The 17,775-nt window shown below is 33.0% G+C and overlaps 2 protein-coding genes and 1 pseudogene across 3 annotated transcripts; 1 reads left to right on the top strand and 2 right to left on the bottom strand.

The window, feature by feature from the left end:
* LOC109334893 (protodermal factor 1-like) lies at positions 5,208 to 7,112 on the top strand. 2 transcript variants are annotated; one of them, XM_019570887.1, is made up of 3 exons: positions 5,208 to 5,402; positions 5,688 to 6,009; positions 6,597 to 7,112. In XM_019570887.1, the coding sequence occupies exons 1-3, from the start codon at positions 5,261 to 5,263 to the stop codon at positions 6,916 to 6,918; spliced, it is 786 nt and encodes a 261-aa protein (XP_019426432.1). In that variant the 5' UTR covers positions 5,208 to 5,260; the 3' UTR covers positions 6,919 to 7,112. The 2 variants fall into 2 exon arrangements, with proteins under 2 accessions (XP_019426432.1, XP_019426431.1); XM_019570886.1 differs by having other exon boundaries at positions 5,208 to 5,420.
* On the bottom strand, positions 8,515 to 12,970 carry LOC109334351 (ruBisCO large subunit-binding protein subunit beta, chloroplastic-like). The gene is made up of 14 exons (XM_019570076.1): positions 12,690 to 12,970; positions 12,387 to 12,512; positions 12,075 to 12,212; positions 11,865 to 11,960; positions 11,471 to 11,713; positions 11,151 to 11,385; positions 10,863 to 11,032; positions 10,524 to 10,601; positions 10,364 to 10,435; positions 10,183 to 10,287; positions 9,943 to 10,035; positions 9,767 to 9,859; positions 9,152 to 9,275; positions 8,515 to 8,728 (listed from the first exon to the last, which is right to left on the bottom strand). Exons 1-14 carry the CDS (start codon positions 12,906 to 12,908, stop codon positions 8,715 to 8,717), a joined length of 1,806 nt encoding a protein of 601 aa, XP_019425621.1. The 5' UTR covers positions 12,909 to 12,970; the 3' UTR covers positions 8,515 to 8,714.
* On the bottom strand, positions 14,835 to 17,033 carry LOC109334353 (annotated as a pseudogene).

Here is a 17,775-nt window from a genome sequence, read left to right as displayed (position 1 = left end):
AAAAAATATATGGTCTAAATCTTCTCTCCATTTTTGGTAAGCAAATGTATTAAAAGACGGCACAAGGGTTGCCAACCCGATAACAAATTATAAGAAAGTTTAATACAAGAAGTAGGATCAATGCACCATTGTACAAAGGAATAGGATTTAAAAGCAACATTGCTAGAGAACCAAACTCAAGATCTAATTTGGATCAAATCTATAATTTGGATAAAACTAGGTTGTTTCCCCTAAATATGACATCATTCCGCATACTCCAAATGCACCAAATCACAGTGAACCACAATATTCTCCATATCGATTTCCTTTTATGGAAATTAAACAGAGACTCATGTAGTTTTAAGAATTTGACAATAGTATTTGGGATAAGTACTTGAACTTGAAGCCAAGAATAGAAGTTCTTCCAAACATTAGCCACAAAATCGTACTAGAGAAAAAATGATCCAGATTTTCATCATTCATCAAGCACAAGCTACAACTAAGATCCCCTTCTCCCAAAATATTTCTCTTAATTTTTTTATCTTTGTGGCAACTCTACCCCTAATCACCTTCCAAATGAGACAACAGACCTCTGAAAGAACAAACTTAATCTAACTCAAGTTTAGAATATTACCTGTATTCAAAGGAACAGATTTCAATTGAATAAGATAAGTAGTTTTAATCACATAACAACCAAATTTATCAAGATTCCATTTCCATTTGTCACTAGATCTTCTCTCCATTATCTGCACTACATTTGTCAATACCAAAGATTGCAAACTTGTTTGCTATGATGCTAGCATGGTGTGTTGTCAATGATTTTTTTAAGCAAGAACCACATCAAAATATATTCATAGAGAAAGTTAGCACACAAGCAACAAATATTAGAAGTACTTAAACCTATAACAAGAAGGAAGACTAAGCTATTAGTAATGAAATTCTCAAGAATGAAATGAGGAATAACATTCCACTAAGTATAAACTTGAGTGTGAATTCCAAAAACAGCTAATCTATCAGCACAAGAATTTCTCTCTAAATATATGAGAAATTCTGAAATTCTTAGAAGATATTAAAGTTTTGTAAGAGTTTCATTTCCTCATCAACTTTGTGTTGTGTTGTCAATGTATCATCACAGGGAGGAAAATAAGGAGGTAAGGAGGTAAGGTTTCTTAATTTATTGGATCCATAAATGTATGACACTACTAAATAAAATATGTATTTTTTCCTAAGAAATATAAAATATGGTTAGATCAAGCATATGCCTCGGGCTATAATGGTGTGGTCCAAGAATCAATCCAAAATTCAATGTGGGAAACCTCTAAATTATTGTTTAAGAACATGGAAGTGCCTAGTGGTGGTGATGAACCATGTGTCAATCTCTCTGAGAATATATGTTGTGTGTATCAAAATATAATAATATGAAAATGGGGTCATATATATATATATATATATATATAATATAATATAATATAATATAAGTGTAATGGGGTGATGTGGGTAACAACTGAAGTCTGAACACAACAAGTTTGAACAATATATAAATATATCTCTTCAGAACCTATCTGCTTCTGTTTCACATGAACTGATGTAACATAAGCAAACTTTGAACATTTTTTGTTCCTTTTGGCCAAACATGTATACATACATAAACAAAAAGAGGATATACAAAAACTTGATAATCAACATAAAGTGACACGTGTCAATAGCTGCAGACATGTAACTACTTACATGTAACTTCTCTGTATACATTTCAACCTAGAAGGATAATTTGTTTTCAATGATATCTCATTCTTTTTTTCGGATAAATCATATATTTTCATCTTAATAAAGGAATTTTTTAAAAAAAATATTGGCTCAAGATATGGAATAAGACACTATTCGAGATATGTGATCTCCGACCCATTTTAACTCCCCATCATTCTCCCTAATGATTTACTATTAAAAAAATCAACATTTTATCAAGTAAATGTTGGAAAGATTGACAATTATTCATTAAAAATGTTCTTGTCATGCTAACCATAAGAGTGTTTACATTGTAGGTATATGAGTATATCATTCTTTGTATTATAAATTATTATTTAAAATACAATGATAATCACTATAATGATTAAGTCCAAAAGGGTAGTATATCCATATGGGACCCAATTAACATGTTTATATAGTTAGACAGTAGAATACTCATGCCATTGATTCTTTAAAAGTTGTAATGAAATAAGTTACTGATCTTGGACTATGTGGAATTGGTCCAAATAGTTGTCAAAGGGGCCTTGGGCCTAGGACCATGAGTCTATAACTTTATTGACCTCATTAAAATATCACATCTGATTACACTACTATATGTATACATAAAGGTGAAAATAGGCTAGACAGCCTATCAGGGGACTATTATCTGACCTATAATAGGTTAAACTAGGCCAGGTTTTTATGTGACAAGTCAGGCTTATGCCTTTTAAAAAGTCTATTTAGCTTAACAGACTAAGCTTCAGGCCATTTTGAAAAGCCTATTAAACCTAAAAGGCCGGCCTATCTAATTATATTATATAACAATGTTGAAATTATACTATTTTAATATAAGTAATATTGTTATATGTATAATTTTAATATAAATATAAATACAAAAATATATTTTAATTATTAGAGTTAGATGGACCTAGCCAAAAGTAAGCTAATCCATTCAAATATAGATATGGTGACATATTTCATAATCATATAATATATTAGGCCTTTAAACAAACTAATATGTCAGACCAGACTTTTAAACATGTCAAACCCAGGCTCCTATGTGATATATAGACTCAGTCTGTTTAGGACAAAAATCTGACCTATTTCCACCCTTATGTATTATACATAAGTACACCAACAACTATATATACATATATCATCTATAATACATTATTACACCAACATGTATATATATTAGTTATTGTATAATACTATCTTAAAAACATATCTAGTCAAACCTTGGCCATAAGTCATAATAAAACAAGAGAAAAATATATATACATAGATAATTAAGATATTTTTACACCCTTATTATACCATCTATCATTAAAATTTAATTATTATTGACTTCTAAATACAATAATATAAATAAATGGTGTATAATGTTTTCACAGTAATGATATACAGACACTCAACAACAAAAACTAAGTTGAAGCTAAATTATCAACTTGGAAATCTCAATAGCACTAAAAAGAGGTATGAGAATCACTTTTTCTCAATCCACTCTTTTGAAACACTCTCAAAAGCCTCTTATTGATGGGCTTAATATATGCAACTTTGGTATTACATTTAGAAAAGGAAAATTGCCCATCAAGGACTACATAGGGCTCTCAAAATAGCAAATGTCCCTTTTGCCCCACACGAGTTAAGTCATGTAACATATATAAAATTATAAAGTATCAAATCTATATGCAGCATGTTATGTTGAATACTAATAGTTTTCCAAAACAAATTATCAAAATCAAATTAACATTTTAAAATTTAAATTAAAAATAAAGAAATAGGAGAAAAAAATATAAATCACATGGGCGTCAAGGGCGAAAACTTTATTGTGGAACTTAATTCCTAGGAATGATTATAAGCATATAGATATATAAGGTAAAATATCTTATCATGTTTTCTGAGGCTTTAGGAAAATCTTATCATGATAAGTTAAACATGTTACCAAGAATGTTAGGGCAAATATACACACTTATTGGGAGGAATAGCCATGAACTTCAAAAGAAATGAGTTTCTTACTCAAAAAGGATGAGAAGATACCCTTGGTAGTACTCAAAAAAAGATATAAAGTAATATGATGTAAACCATATCTGCATTGCATAAACATATGAACATTGTCTTCATGTTTGTTTATATATTTGAAGCTTTGGTTCAATGAGCATTTTATTTCATTTTATGTGCATGCTTGGTTCCTTCCTATAACCACAGTTTTAGCATTGAAGGATGAATCAGATAAAATTCTCAGCTACTTATCTCTAGCTATGGTGTAGATGAAATTTCAATTGTAATGTTGTAACTATATATGTCTACATTCCTATTTTACAATGTGCCAATGCCTTGAAACTACATGTGAATATAGTTCTTGCAAGGTTTTTTATGGGTAAAATCCAATCTTGCAACTTTTTCCCTCATTTAGCATACATATCATCACATATTGTGCTGGCCATACCATATATTATATATCACATTCCATATAAAAGAAGTATTGTAATAATAATATAAAAAGTAATTAAATCGGATAGGATCAAAATTACCGACACCACCTGTTATATAACTGATTTATATTATCATATATGTTGGATTTATTCAAATGTGAAGTCTCACATTGGATATGCGGAGAGAAATGAAAAAGTTTATAAGAAGGAAAGGCCCATGAAACTAATGTCTTAAGGTTTTGGTTCAAGATGTAGTGTATCACTTGTGACTCTTCACTCTTCCCATATCTATGTAACAATGAAAACTCCCCGATAGTTGGAGACTCCCAGTAGCAACAGATGACCACTTTTTGAATATCTTTTATGAATACATAGAGGTATATGTCTGATGCATTAAAGGGTATCCAGCCTGTTTAAACCAACCACAGCTGTTTTTCAGAATACCTTATTATTATGACACATTCATATTTTTCTCCTATGACATGTCTCCATCTGTTCCCACATATGTAGGGATGTTCAAGGTAGCATAGTCAATTGATTGTTATTATATCTTCTAACAAACTTTCCTAATTTTATTGAAGCCTAAATATTTTAATGTAGAAAACAAATGATGTGTATCTCCAATTAGTACAATTTTGAAGACTCATTTGTGCTTTTGCACCTTATCCTTACCAAAAGAGTTATAAACTGATCTAATTGTTAGAATAAAAGGTTTAAGGAATGAAGTAAATAAGGTTGAAAGTTCAAGTCTCATTCATAACAAATACTAACAGTTGGGTATATAAAAAATTAGCTTTTGTGATTAATAAGAAACAAGGCATGACTTAGTTTTGAGTACATATTTGTATATGGGGTTGAGTGCCCTTGGATTTCATCATTATTACATTTACTTTGCTTATGAAAAGAAATTAAGAAACAAGGCCTATATAGATTAGGACATAGGGGAGAGGAGTAATAAATAGTATGAGTAAATGCACCCTGCAACAAATCAACTAACCACATACTCCTCTACCTGTTAATATTTACTTTGGTCTATGAACTACTACTTTATATTCAGTTCTACCTCACTACTCAAACCACTTCAAAATCTTCTATCCCTTTGTGTTCTAAGCTAGCTAAAGGTAATGGATAGGAAAAGAAATCATGTCTCTCTTACCATGTTTGCAATGCTTGCAGGGTTGCTTTCTCAAAACCTTGTAATTCCTGTAATATGCACCACTAGTGTTGAAGATCAGAAGAATTACTACTCTCCAAATCCACATGCAGGTTTCTCTAGTTCTTTCTGTAACTCTCTAACTTATGCATCTATATTAGTTCAATATATACATATATGGTCATGGTCACAGTAAGATTGTTCTTAGTAACCAATTAAGTCGCAGGTTCACGAGAAACAGTTGCCGAGATAGAACTGCTTACATCTATCCTATACCTCACGAAATGGAAGCCTCGATTTTGCCGTCGTTATTTATGTATATAATATTACAAACATTATAAGTTGATGTATCAATTCCCTTCTCATCTGATAATGTGCATTGTCTTCACTCATTGTAGGTTCACACAGGAGTACTCCACCATCTCATGGATCTGGAAGCAGCACTACACCACCCTCTCATCATGGAACTCCAAAAACTCCATCAACACCCTCAGGTGGAAACTGTGGGTCACCACCACATGACCCTTCTACTCCAACAACACCATCAAACCCTCCCTCAGGAGGTGGTGGTTACTATAACTCACCACCACCTAATGGTGGTGGTAGCACCCCAACACCAATCTCTGTGAGCCCACCAACCACCCCAATTGACCCAAGCACTCCAAATATCCCTTCACCACCTTTACTTCCCTCCCCTTCTCCCTTCTCTGGGACATGCAAGTAAGTTACTTCTACCACCATACACTACGTTGTTAAAACCACTACACCATGATAAACACGTGTATTGTGAGATACTATATAATATATCAGTTATTTTATTTGTGGAACATGTTTCTATAGAAGAATATTATTAGAATAGAAGAGAGAATATTACAAGAGGATCACAACAAGAACAAAAGAAAAACCTAAAGCATAAGTGCCACGAAACAAAGCATGTCTTTCTGCATATATATATATATATATATTATATGAATACCACTAAAAAGTCCATGGTGAAAAGGTGTCAGTAAAGTTATATTCTTCGTTTCCAACCAAACACTAAAGGACCACAAAAACAAAGAATTGGCATTGAAATTTTTCATGTTTATGATTGTCATTAAACTTATGATCCTAACACTTAGAATTAGTTTTGGACATCGAAATAGATTCTCAAAACTATTTGAGATTTACATGTGAACTTTTTATTTGAACATCTAACATAACATCTCACATTCACATACATTTTTCTACTCTACCTTGAACCACATTATATCTTTATATCTTATTACAGTTTAATAACATTGTGGATCTTTTTCTATAATCTTCAGCTATTGGAGTTCACATCCAACAATTATATGGGGATTGCTTGGGTGGTGGGGAACCTTAGGAAGTGCATTTGGTGTTCCAGGATCTGGTTCAAGTTTGACCTTACCACAAGCACTTTCCAACACAAGAAATGATGCCCTAGGAGCACTCTACAGAGAAGGAACAGCATCATATCTCAACTCATTGGTGAACAAAAACTTCCCTTACACAACAAACCAAGTTAGGAACAAATTTGTGGCATCACTTCATTCAAACAAGGCTGCAGCAACACAAGCTAAACTGTTCAAGATGGCCAATGAAGGGTTAATGAAGACTCAAGCATGAAATAATGGATTAGGTTAATTTGTTTGGTGTGAAAGATTATTAGTTAAAAACAGTTTCAATTCTCTAAGATTTCTGTTAGTTTATGTTATTGCAGGATTATATTGTTTTTTGATAGAGGCTCATATGTGTGTTTGTTTATCTAGAAATGGATGTCATGTTTCTTTATAATTTAATGCAACCCTTATGATTTTATTTTGCATAAAGTCCCTTTATTTATATGTCATGTTTGATAAAACCAAATATAAGTTAATAAGTTATAAACCTTCACATAGTGTTGTATAGGCTTGAAACTGACTACATTATTCATCATTTATTTGTATTATTATTTTTTTGAAAAGTGAATACTAATTAAAAATCAATAATACATGATATAGAACTCTTATATTTTCAATACATACAACTTTTTCTCAATATATTATCTGAATTATTGGTAAGAAAAGCAGCCTAAAGAAGCATAAACCTGTGAACAAATTAATCTCATTTTTTAGTCCAAATAGATAGTATGAATCACATTGCTAGATGAAGTTTTAAATATAAGTGAACTGGGATTAGGGAATTGAGAATTATTAATAGTGTGGCTTAGGTGAAGAAGTACAAACATATTTCTAAAATATAATTATGTAGATATATTAATATAGTAATAATATTAAATAGGAATAATATACTTTTGTTTAAGCTTGAGTTTGGCTTTCTAAGCATAGAAGCTAGAATCTCATAGTATAACGCTTTAAATCCCATAAACATATATATGACCTTAACCACGTGAACATATATAAGATTATATAGTTGCTGAGTAAATTACCTACATGCACCAATGCAAGGTTGCATTTGTGTTTTTTAGTGTTAAAAACACATATAACTTGGAATAAACTTGAGTTTGAAGATATTATTTAGGATTCAAATCTAAACTCTGTTACAAAGAGTGTCGCCATCTTCATCTTTTATTAGACAAAGTCAAACATTAAATAAGCTAGGTCATAGGGCTATGTAGACTAACCTACTTCCCTACTTATTCATGGGTCCCTATATGTTATCACATAACTTTGTGTCACTCTACCAAAAGATATAATTGACCAGAAAAATATTATAATTTTACCTTATATAATTTTTCCAACCACTCAAAAGTAATATTAGATGAGTAGTACAAAAAAAATAGAACAACAAATATATTCCCATTATTCTACCCAGATTCATTATTAGTGTCCAAGATAACAAGGACAAAGGTTTGTATAATATACATCTATAATAGATAAGAAGATCATGTTCTACAATAATTGGTTTATTTTTATTTTCCAACTTTTACCAAGATATTACTACATAATAAAAATCACAAGCCCTAACACTATATAAGCATAAGAGGAGCTTCCCTTCCTCTCACTAACAAATTAAATTAGAATCATTTTTAATTAAGAGCATTATCACATGATTTTTAGTAGATAAATAAAAAAAAATAGATCATTGTAAAATAAAGGGAAGGGTTTAAGTTAACTCAATTTATCCCTCATAGTATTTGTTTTCATAATCAATATGTTAATTGTCTAATAAATGACAATATTCACACTAATAAAATAACAGATATATTGGCTTAGTACGTTAGAAAAATCACTATTATTAAGGTAAAAACTCGAGTGAAATGATTAGCACAAAAATGAATTAACTTAAGAAATGTAGAAAGGAGGAGCGTCACCCTATCTTAAATCACACTACATAGTATCCATAGTTGCTACAAATAATTATGGAATTGTGAGTATTTAATTTTAGGGGAAAAATAATGCTCCATTGAAGCTGCCTTTGCTCTATATACCATATCCTGCAACAAAGGTACACAAATTAAGAGTCATCACCCATGTTAGATCAATATGTTTGTCATATCATAACTGAAATCTTCCTATAAACCTTCAATTCAAGGTCATATCTTCTGTCACAAACTTTGTACCACTTTGTACCACTTCATGTATCGGTTAGAAGAATGAAATATACATTAAGTATATATTAATTTTACATTTTCTGACCAAAAAATGAAATGATACATAGAGTAGTACACATCTTGAGAGAGAAGATGTGCCCCTTTATACTAGACATCGATCTAGTAGGGTACATGCCATCTCCTTACAAGGAAAATAATGTTTCTAGGATTTAAACTCATGACTAATAAGTCATCCAATTTTATGGTTGCGCCGAGGCTATAAGGAGATTAAAGAGTTTTGGGTTAAACACCATTTAAACTATGTACCTGAAGCATCCATTGGGTTGCCAGCAACTACAGGCTCGGGCTCCTTGATCTCAACCACAACACAGTCTGACATTAAGAAGGTTTTAGCCACCGAGGCTGCATGTTCCAGGCAACATCTTACCACCTGTGCAAAAACATTACAATGCTTGAGTTATCATGTTTCATATCAAGCACAACTATCACATACTATATATGGAATTTGCAGAAATATGCAGATTTCTACCTGTTTCAGAAAAATACATGGTAAACTAACCCCACCACAAGTCCACTTGCATTTAAAGTTTTAAACTAATCTACTATGAATTTTGCCTAATTTCCTCTGTTTATAGTGAGTTTTAGTTACAAAGGCATTACTGCATAGTATGAGTCTTATGAGATACTACAATACGAAACACTCAGGTATTTAAGAACCTCATGCTTGAGGTTGACACCAAAAACAAAAGCTACTTCTAAAGATACATTAAATTGGCATTCCGAGCTTTGAATCTTGGATGCCAGCAGATTAAACAAGTTATGAGATTAATTTACCAGATACCCCGAAAGTGCAACTAGAGATAGCTCAGAAATCAAATGAAGGTAAAATTAAAAACTCATCAATGCTCAAAAGCAACCCACCTTTGTTGGATCAATAATCCCAGCAGCCATTAAATCTTCATATTTACCAGTGGCAGCATTGTAGCCATATTTAGGATTGTCACTGGACAGAACCTATAACCACAACATGCTAAATTAGACCATCAAAAACACATTGACCAGAGCAAAGAAATTGCCAAATTAGCAAATCTTAGAACCTTCTCACTGACGACACTGCCATTTACACCTGCATTCTTAGCAATTAATTTCAGAGGGTAACTAAGAGCTCTTTTCACAATATCTGCTCCAACCTGCAGGACATCCAATGTTGTAAAACTCAGTATTAAACATTAAAGTTATTAGTCATAAAACAACTCACTGAGGAAAATCTAAAGCACCCAAAACAAAAATATCTTCATATTCAAGAAACTTGTCTAGAAATCAAATAAATTACTCACTTTTTCCTCATCATTATCAAGGGTATCCTTGATTGCATCCACCTTTGATGCAAGTCTCAGCAGTGTGCAACCACCACCAACTACAATACCTTCCTCAACAGCTGCCTGAAAGCCAACAAAAATATTAACTCGCAGAAACAGAACCTACAACTACAAAATGTTTTCGACAAGAAAATGTCACCTTTGTTGCATTAAGAGCATCTTCAACTCTCAATTTCTTTTCCTTGAGCTCTGTCTCTGTTTGTGCTCCAACCTGCACATGTATATAAAAAAATTGCACCAATTAACATGTGATACAAACAAAACAAAACTAGTATATTATGAGATTTCAGTGAGTTGACCTGTATCACAGCCACACCACCAGACAATTTTGCAATTCTTTCATTAAGCTTGTCCTTTTCATAATCCTGTTCAGCAGCCTGGAAAAAGGGTATCATTTTGTTAGAACTTGGAGAAGAACAAACATCTTTCTGAAATGTGACTTTGGTGAATGTGAGTAGCCTAATCCATCCATGTGCTTTGTATATCATTATCAAATCAATCAATTTAAACTAGAATATTTCTCTCTGTGGGTTTCTCATTAGACATACACTCCGTACAATGTCTCCAAGAAACCCTGCCCATGCCATATATTGGTGTATTCAAACATTTTGGTGGGAGAGAGAGAGAGAGAGGCAAACCTCAATTTGGTTCCTAATTTGTGAAACTCTCTTGTTCACTACATCCTGGGTACTCCCATCACCAACAATCGTGGTTGTATCCTTTGTGAGCACCACTTTGGACGCATGGCCCAAAACCTCTTTCCCAGCTTTGTCTAAAGAAAGGCCAACCTCTTCTCTGATCACAGTTCCTGCAAGTCAATTGGGAAGATAAAAATTCTTATAACCATGGAAAGACGAGGTAAAACAAATATACAATTCCAAATTAAACAGAACAATCAGAAACATAAAAGCATTAAATTTAAAAACCTCCTGTTAAGATAGCAATATCGTCAAGGTACTGGCTCTTGCGTTCTCCAAATCCAGGGGCCTTAAGTGCAGCAATCTTCAGTGACCCTCTGAGTTTGTTTACCACAAGGGTGGCTAAAGCTTCTTGTTCAATATCTTCAGCAATAACCAAAATAGGGAATCCATTTCTAATTGCATCCTCTAGTATATTAACAAGATCCCTTGCATTGGTTATCTTTTTATCAACCAATAGCAACTGCAGAATATACACACCACATAAAATTGTAAGTAAATATGAAGTATGTTAAATAATAAAGATACAGATAAAACAAATGCCACACCTTGCAATTTTCAAATTCAACAGACATTTTCTCACTGTCAGTAACAAAGTATGGTGAAATATAACCACGGTCGAATTGCATGCCCTCAACAACATACAAGCTGTTATCTGCACTCTTTCCCTCCTCAAGTGTAACAACACCCTTTCTACCAACTTTACTCAAAGCTTCAGCTATCATATTTCCTACTTCATAATTGTTCCCTGCACTGACTGCAGCAACATCTGCCAGCTCACTATCTTCAACCTGCAGTCCACACAACCAAAACATCTTTAATAATCAAACAGTAGGATATGCTAAGAAATGGGAAATTTTGACAATCCAATGCAATAAACATCCTTAAAAACAAAAAATTGAAGAAACAAAAAAAGGAAAAAAAAAACAGAAAATGCATAACCTCTTTTGATATCTTTTTAAGCTCGGCTACAAGAGCTTTTGCTGTCTTCTCAATGCCACGGGTGATGAGCACAGGGTTAGCACCAGCTGCAACAACCTATAAAATTTGAAAGGAAATGAGACCTAACTACATGACAATAAGCAAAAAGAAAGCCAAACAAAACCAAATAGTTATTATTCTACACTCTTCTATAGCAAGGTGCAATCCTACCTTGACACCTTCGGCAATAAGACCCTGGGCAAGAACAACAGAAGTAGTGGTTCCATCACCAGCCAAGTCATTTGTCTTCGCAGCTGCTTGTCTCACTAACTTAGCTCCAATATTCTCAACTGGGTCCTCCAACTCAACCTTAATGCAACAAACAGTTAATAACAGCGCCCATAGGATTCACTCGAAACGCAAACATTAAAATCATCCTAGCACCTAAACTCATCAAAATTATCCTAATCCTAATATAAACTGAAACCAAAAGCATTACATAAATTAGAATGAGAGAAATAGATAACAGTACACAGTACACACCTCTTTTGCAACAGTAACACCATCATTAACAATCTTAGGTGACCCATACTTGCTTTCAAGAACAACATTCCTTCCTTTAGGTCCAAGAGTAACACCAACAAGATCCGCAAGCTTGTTCACACCAGTCTATAACACAAAACCAACAACAAAAACAATCAAACAAATATTCAATGTCCATTAAATGGTTAAAAACGTTACTTAATTGTTCATTTCTATTCAATTATGTTCCTTCAGTTCTCCATTGCTATCTCAAAACTCTAACACTCTCAGTGAGTATCAATTTCACTACTACTAATACAGTACCTGGAGCTTCTTGATAGCTGAGCCATCCTTATTGAAATGCAACTCCTTAGCCATGGCGGAAACTCTGGGATTACGGTTCTTCCTAGCGAGAACGACGGTGTTGCTGCTCTGTCTCCTACCGGCGGCGAAAGGGAATGCGGAAATGGAGGCAGAGGAAGAGAGATTGTGCGGTGGCGCGGCGAGAGAACCGGCGGAAGACATTGAAGTGAAGGATGCCATGGATTCCCAAAATTGAGATTGAGATTGAAATTGGAGTGGTTAGGGTTTAAGGGTTTTGGATAAGAGAGTATTATTATTATAGATGAGGGAATTCATCTTGAACCTTCTGTTGAATATGGACCGTTGGATTCACATCTTTCGTTCTCTTGCTTTAGAATCATCTAGAACTTTATTTCTATTTTTATTTTTTTCTTAAAAGTTGGGGCGTGGCTTTTTCTAATATTAACACCATCCTATGTGGAGTTGATTTTTTAAATAAGTTTTGTTGGGTATTCTAAGTGTGAACTAAGAAGTCTCGTGTAAAACAGATGAGTTAAAAAAGTACCCATAGACTTAATGTCTTAAGATTTTTGATCAAGATGCGGTGTCAAACCCACTTCTATACTTCTTTTACTTGGCCCATGGAGGAGTGTTTAACTCATGGATGAAGATCTCCCAACAGAGTTTCTGTGTTTTGGGAATGTGGAATTGAAAATTTATGAAAAAATTTATAGTATGTATCTTCCTAAGTCGATCTTCATTTTTAATGAAATTTAATAAAACGTTGATTTAGTGGTGTAAAATTAGGTTAGATTCCACAAAGAAAATGTGTTATTTAATAGTGTAACTCCCTTTTTACCAACCTTGTTTTGCCATGCTAGTAAATCCAAAAGTGACAATACTAAATCTTGTGGCATTCTTGTTTGAAACAAACCTTTCAGCACCTTTGTTTCATATTCTTGTACACATAGACGTTATTTTTTGGTTTTGGTTAGTGTTTTAGGACAATGTCCTTGAGAGCTTGGGCATATATACCCATTGTGGAATCCCCATGCTAAGGGTTGAACAAGCCTTGCATCAGAAACAAACAGCAACACTTGCATTTTTTCTCTCTATTTTCAACACAATTTGACTAGTAAATATAGATAGTTTTAATGCAAATTCACCTTATTGAAGGCCTAAAGGGTACTATACAGTATACACCTGCATGGCACCCTGTGTATGTGACTATGTACCTTATAACAATGGACAATCTCAAGTACTTTTCTTACACCATTCTCTCCTTCAGCAGCCAAGGAGAACACGACGGGGCGTCCAATCTGACATTAAAATGTGAACGTTGTGTTAGTCGGTCGATAATCAACGTAAAACATTGATTATGAAATGTTGTGGTTTGATTATTCGATGGCTTTGATTTCGTACGTTTGAACTTTCCTTAATGAGAAAATTGAAAGGGTGAAGGAATGAATATTCATTCACAAAGTGAAAAACATTCTAAGTTGACACTTTTGCAACATGCATGGATGTACTTTGATTGAGTTTCTGCTTTCAACTTTGGATTCTTTAAAGTAAAGTTATTATTAGAGCATATGACACGTCACATTCCCTTTTTGTGTGGAGTAAAAAGTGTGAGATAAAGCATTATGTTATGTATCATTAATTTATTTTATGATTGGTTGAAAAAATATTTTTAAATTAAAAAATTAATAATTATTTATTTTTTTGATTAATCATAATACCATTTGTTTGAGAGATCTTCTTCCATGGGTTACAACATTTTTCCATTAGCCAAGTGAAATAAGCATATAAGTGGGTTTGACACCACCCCAAAACCTTAAGGCATTAGGTCTATAGGTCCATCTACTTATATGCTCTTTAACTTATTTATTTTTGCCCAATGTAAGACTTGTTCATTCACACTTAGAATACCCAACATGTCACTTGGAACATAACACACTAGAAACACAATTTTCCAGAGCTTATGTAACATGATGCATCAATTTTATAGCATCATACAAAAACATTACAATTTTTTCCTCAGATTGTATGTAATTCTTACAAGTATTTCAGGAGTTAATTGCATATTATATAAAAAATCTTAACATTGATTACAAGGAAGGTTTTCAATTCACTATGCTCAAATAGTTAGTTTTTTTTTACCTCATAATACTTAGAGATATTGAAAATGTGGATGAGTACCATGTCTTTGATATAAAGCAATAGGGATGAAAAATAGTTGAGTAAAACACAAACCAGAGTATAAAATCTATGCACTATCGGTGTAAAGATTTATACACATGTACTCCATCGTCCACCATTCATTTATATTACTACTCATTGGAAGGTGCATCTTCTGGTGGAAAACTTTCCTCTTCTGTAAAAAGTAGAACACATTGCGAATTCGGTTAATTAGTCCATGCTGATTTCTTAGAGAATGAAGAAAGGAATCTAAATTGACTATGAATAGAGAAAGCAACCAATCCAAATAGCACATACCTTCTCCAGACGGAGCATAAGGAGATTTCCGGTAACGAGTTTGCTGTTGTGTTGGCTGAAAAGCAGAATTGCGAAGCCGAATTTCGTCAAGCACAATACATTAAAGTGGCAGCATTATGGTTAGATTCTAACTTCTGTTTTTCTTTGGTCACACCTAATAATGTTTCTTTGATTAGCAGTAAAGAAAAGACACTCATGTATTACAACAGTTAATAACTACGAGTCTGCAACAACCAAAGCCTTAGTTCCATTATGTGCGATCGGCGATTGAACATGATAACTATTTCGAAAAAATAAGTAAAAGACCATCAGGCAACACGGTATTCGCTAAATACCTGTAACTTAGGCCGAAGAGCCTGAAGTGGTCCCTTAGGCTTGTCACCACCTTGCTGTTTCATTTGAAGGAACAGAAGAGTGTAAGAAAATTCGATATATGAAATTATTAAGGAGATATGTTTTCCAGAAGTACCTTTCCAAGTGCCCAATCCGCAGAATCAAAGTAAGCGCGCTCATGGTCCTAGCGTAAAAGTTAATTTTAGAATGAAAATATTAATAAGCACTTTTCATTTCGGAATTGACCATAGGGATTTTGTTAAGTTAGTGCACAATGAAACTCTCACACACACTACCTCAGATATGAGTGGTTGCTTTTTAGGCATAAGTCCTCCATATTTTTTCCTTATAGTTTCCTCCTACAAGGTTTATGAACTTATAAGTCACAAAATAGAACTTCTTTTGGCCGTAAAACAAACTCATGGTATCGAAATTATCTCGTCCGAAGTAAGATTTGATTTTTAATTTAAGCATGAGATAAGGCAAGAGCTGAATGCAACCTGCTTTTGGGACGACGGCATGTTTATTGATTCATCGGATGCATCCACATCCATTCGATCTTTGTTATCCTCTATGTTAGACATGAGACTCTTTTGCGCGTAAATCTGCAGCTGCAACAATAGGCCATATCAGTAGAAAAATCTCTGCTGCACAAAATACCACATTAGTGAAAAGGTTACACACATTTAGCAATGATTGGAACTAAGAAAGCTCTTCAGATTCTATATTGAAGAAAACATTAGACTCTATTTGTAATCATGTTACTAGAAAAAGTAGAACATAAAGGAATGAAAATTTACAAGGAAACTACAAGTCAGACACTGATCATATTACAAAAGCTTCTTATCATACAGCAGAGGTAAGAAATGCAGAAACAATGCAGAGAAACCAATTCTAACCGAAAGAAAACGATTTCCGGACAAACAATGCTTCCTCAAACAAATGTTCTATGATTTACAAGTAGTGATCAGCCAGAATTGTAAATTTGCAATTAAGCAAAGATCACAAAGTATATGAAGAACAAATTGAACACAAGCACAAAAACAGCAGAATCATTTCAACACAGTTGCAAAACTAGCTAGTAAAAACCACTACACTCATCAAATCAAACAAGTTCAAAGCTTTTGTGGAAAAAACACATTTCAGCATTAAAAACAATGGTTTTAATTATGTGAAGCTCAACTATAAACCCAACAAGAATTCTAAAGCCTCAAGTCTTCATAGACCTTAAAGGGTCAAAATTGTGGAGGATAAATCATCAAATTCAAAAGGGTATTCATCAAAGTTATAAAAAAACATTTTTTTTTAATTTTTTTTTAAATGTAATGACAAATGTGCCAACTTTGAAACTGAAAAGGGACCAAAAATATGAAGAAGAAAGATGAATCATTGACCAGAGAAATGAAGCTTCAAACAACCGTGAATATTCACTTCTCTCTCTGCAATGCTAATCCTCCTTCTCTCTTTCTGTTGTATCAGATTTGATCCCATGGTTTTTTAGATTGAATTCAATTATTTTTTGTCATTTTTTATTTGTTTCATTTGAATTTTTCTTGGTTTAATTATTGATTGCTTACATATGCAACTTTGTCATGATATACTCAATGGTTTGTTTGAACCATATTTACATGTTTGTCAGTACTAGTTTTGGTCGGTAGATTCTATATATTATTGCAATGGCCTACGGCTACACTTGTTAGGATGACAATCACGCATAATTAGTTAAGAGAATATCCTTAATAATGCCAAAAAACATACTTCATGTTTTATGGAAATCCGGATACATACTACATGTGGTATGCCAAAATCGATACGCAGTAGGTTAAATGAGAAAATCATGTAACTAGCAATGAATACATTGATACTTTTTGTCACAATCATGAAATGTGAACTCTTCTGAGTTCTGACCAATTCAATTGAAACCACAACTTGTGGAACGCACCTTGCTAATTTATATATCAAGAAAATGCAAGCAACAATATGAATCCTGAAATATTATAAAAAGGTTTTGATTTTTTTTTATATATACAATGTAATAGTTGATTGATTCTAAGTCATATAGTGTTAGGTACAAACTAGTATAAAAAAATTTGGATGAGAAAAACAAATAATCTAGGGAACATTTTCTCCTTTCACATACTCTATACCAAATTCTAAATACACTTGTTTAAATTAAGTATGTGGGTCACATTCAAGATTTGATGTCTATAACCTTATAATAATTTCATGAATATTGGTACCCCTATTGTCACATTTTAAAAAAATCCTCTAAAGTCAA

This window comes from Lupinus angustifolius, chromosome LG19 (genome assembly GCF_001865875.1).
Source record: "Lupinus angustifolius cultivar Tanjil chromosome LG19, LupAngTanjil_v1.0, whole genome shotgun sequence".
Classification (NCBI taxonomy): domain Eukaryota; kingdom Viridiplantae; phylum Streptophyta; class Magnoliopsida; order Fabales; family Fabaceae; genus Lupinus; species Lupinus angustifolius.
The sequence above is the reverse complement of the archived record's forward strand: the minus strand, read 5'-3'. Positions and strand labels throughout refer to the sequence as shown.

What these genes read in the sequence shown, in the direction of transcription:
- LOC109334893 (XM_019570886.1), top strand. Translation starts at nt 5,261, where the DNA reads ATGGATAGGAAAAGAAATCATGTCTCTCTTACCATGTTTGCAATGCTT. An exon ending in AGGTTTCTCTAGTTCTTTCT is followed by an intron (nt 5,421 to 5,687) that starts GTAACTCTCTAA and finishes CACTCATTGTAG; the next exon opens with GTTCACACAGGAGTACTCCA. An exon ending in CCCTTCTCTGGGACATGCAA is followed by an intron (nt 6,010 to 6,596) that starts GTAAGTTACTTC and finishes TATAATCTTCAG; the next exon opens with CTATTGGAGTTCACATCCAA.
- LOC109334351 (XM_019570076.1), bottom strand. Translation starts at nt 12,908, where the DNA reads ATGGCATCCTTCACTTCAATGTCTTCCGCCGGTTCTCTCGCCGCGCCA. An exon ending in TTGAATTTGAAAATTGCAAG is followed by an intron (nt 11,386 to 11,470) that starts GTGTGGCATTTG and finishes TATATTCTGCAG; the next exon opens with TTGCTATTGGTTGATAAAAA. An exon ending in AAATTAGGAACCAAATTGAG is followed by an intron (nt 10,602 to 10,862) that starts GTTTGCCTCTCT and finishes CCCTTTTTCCAG; the next exon opens with GCTGCTGAACAGGATTATGA.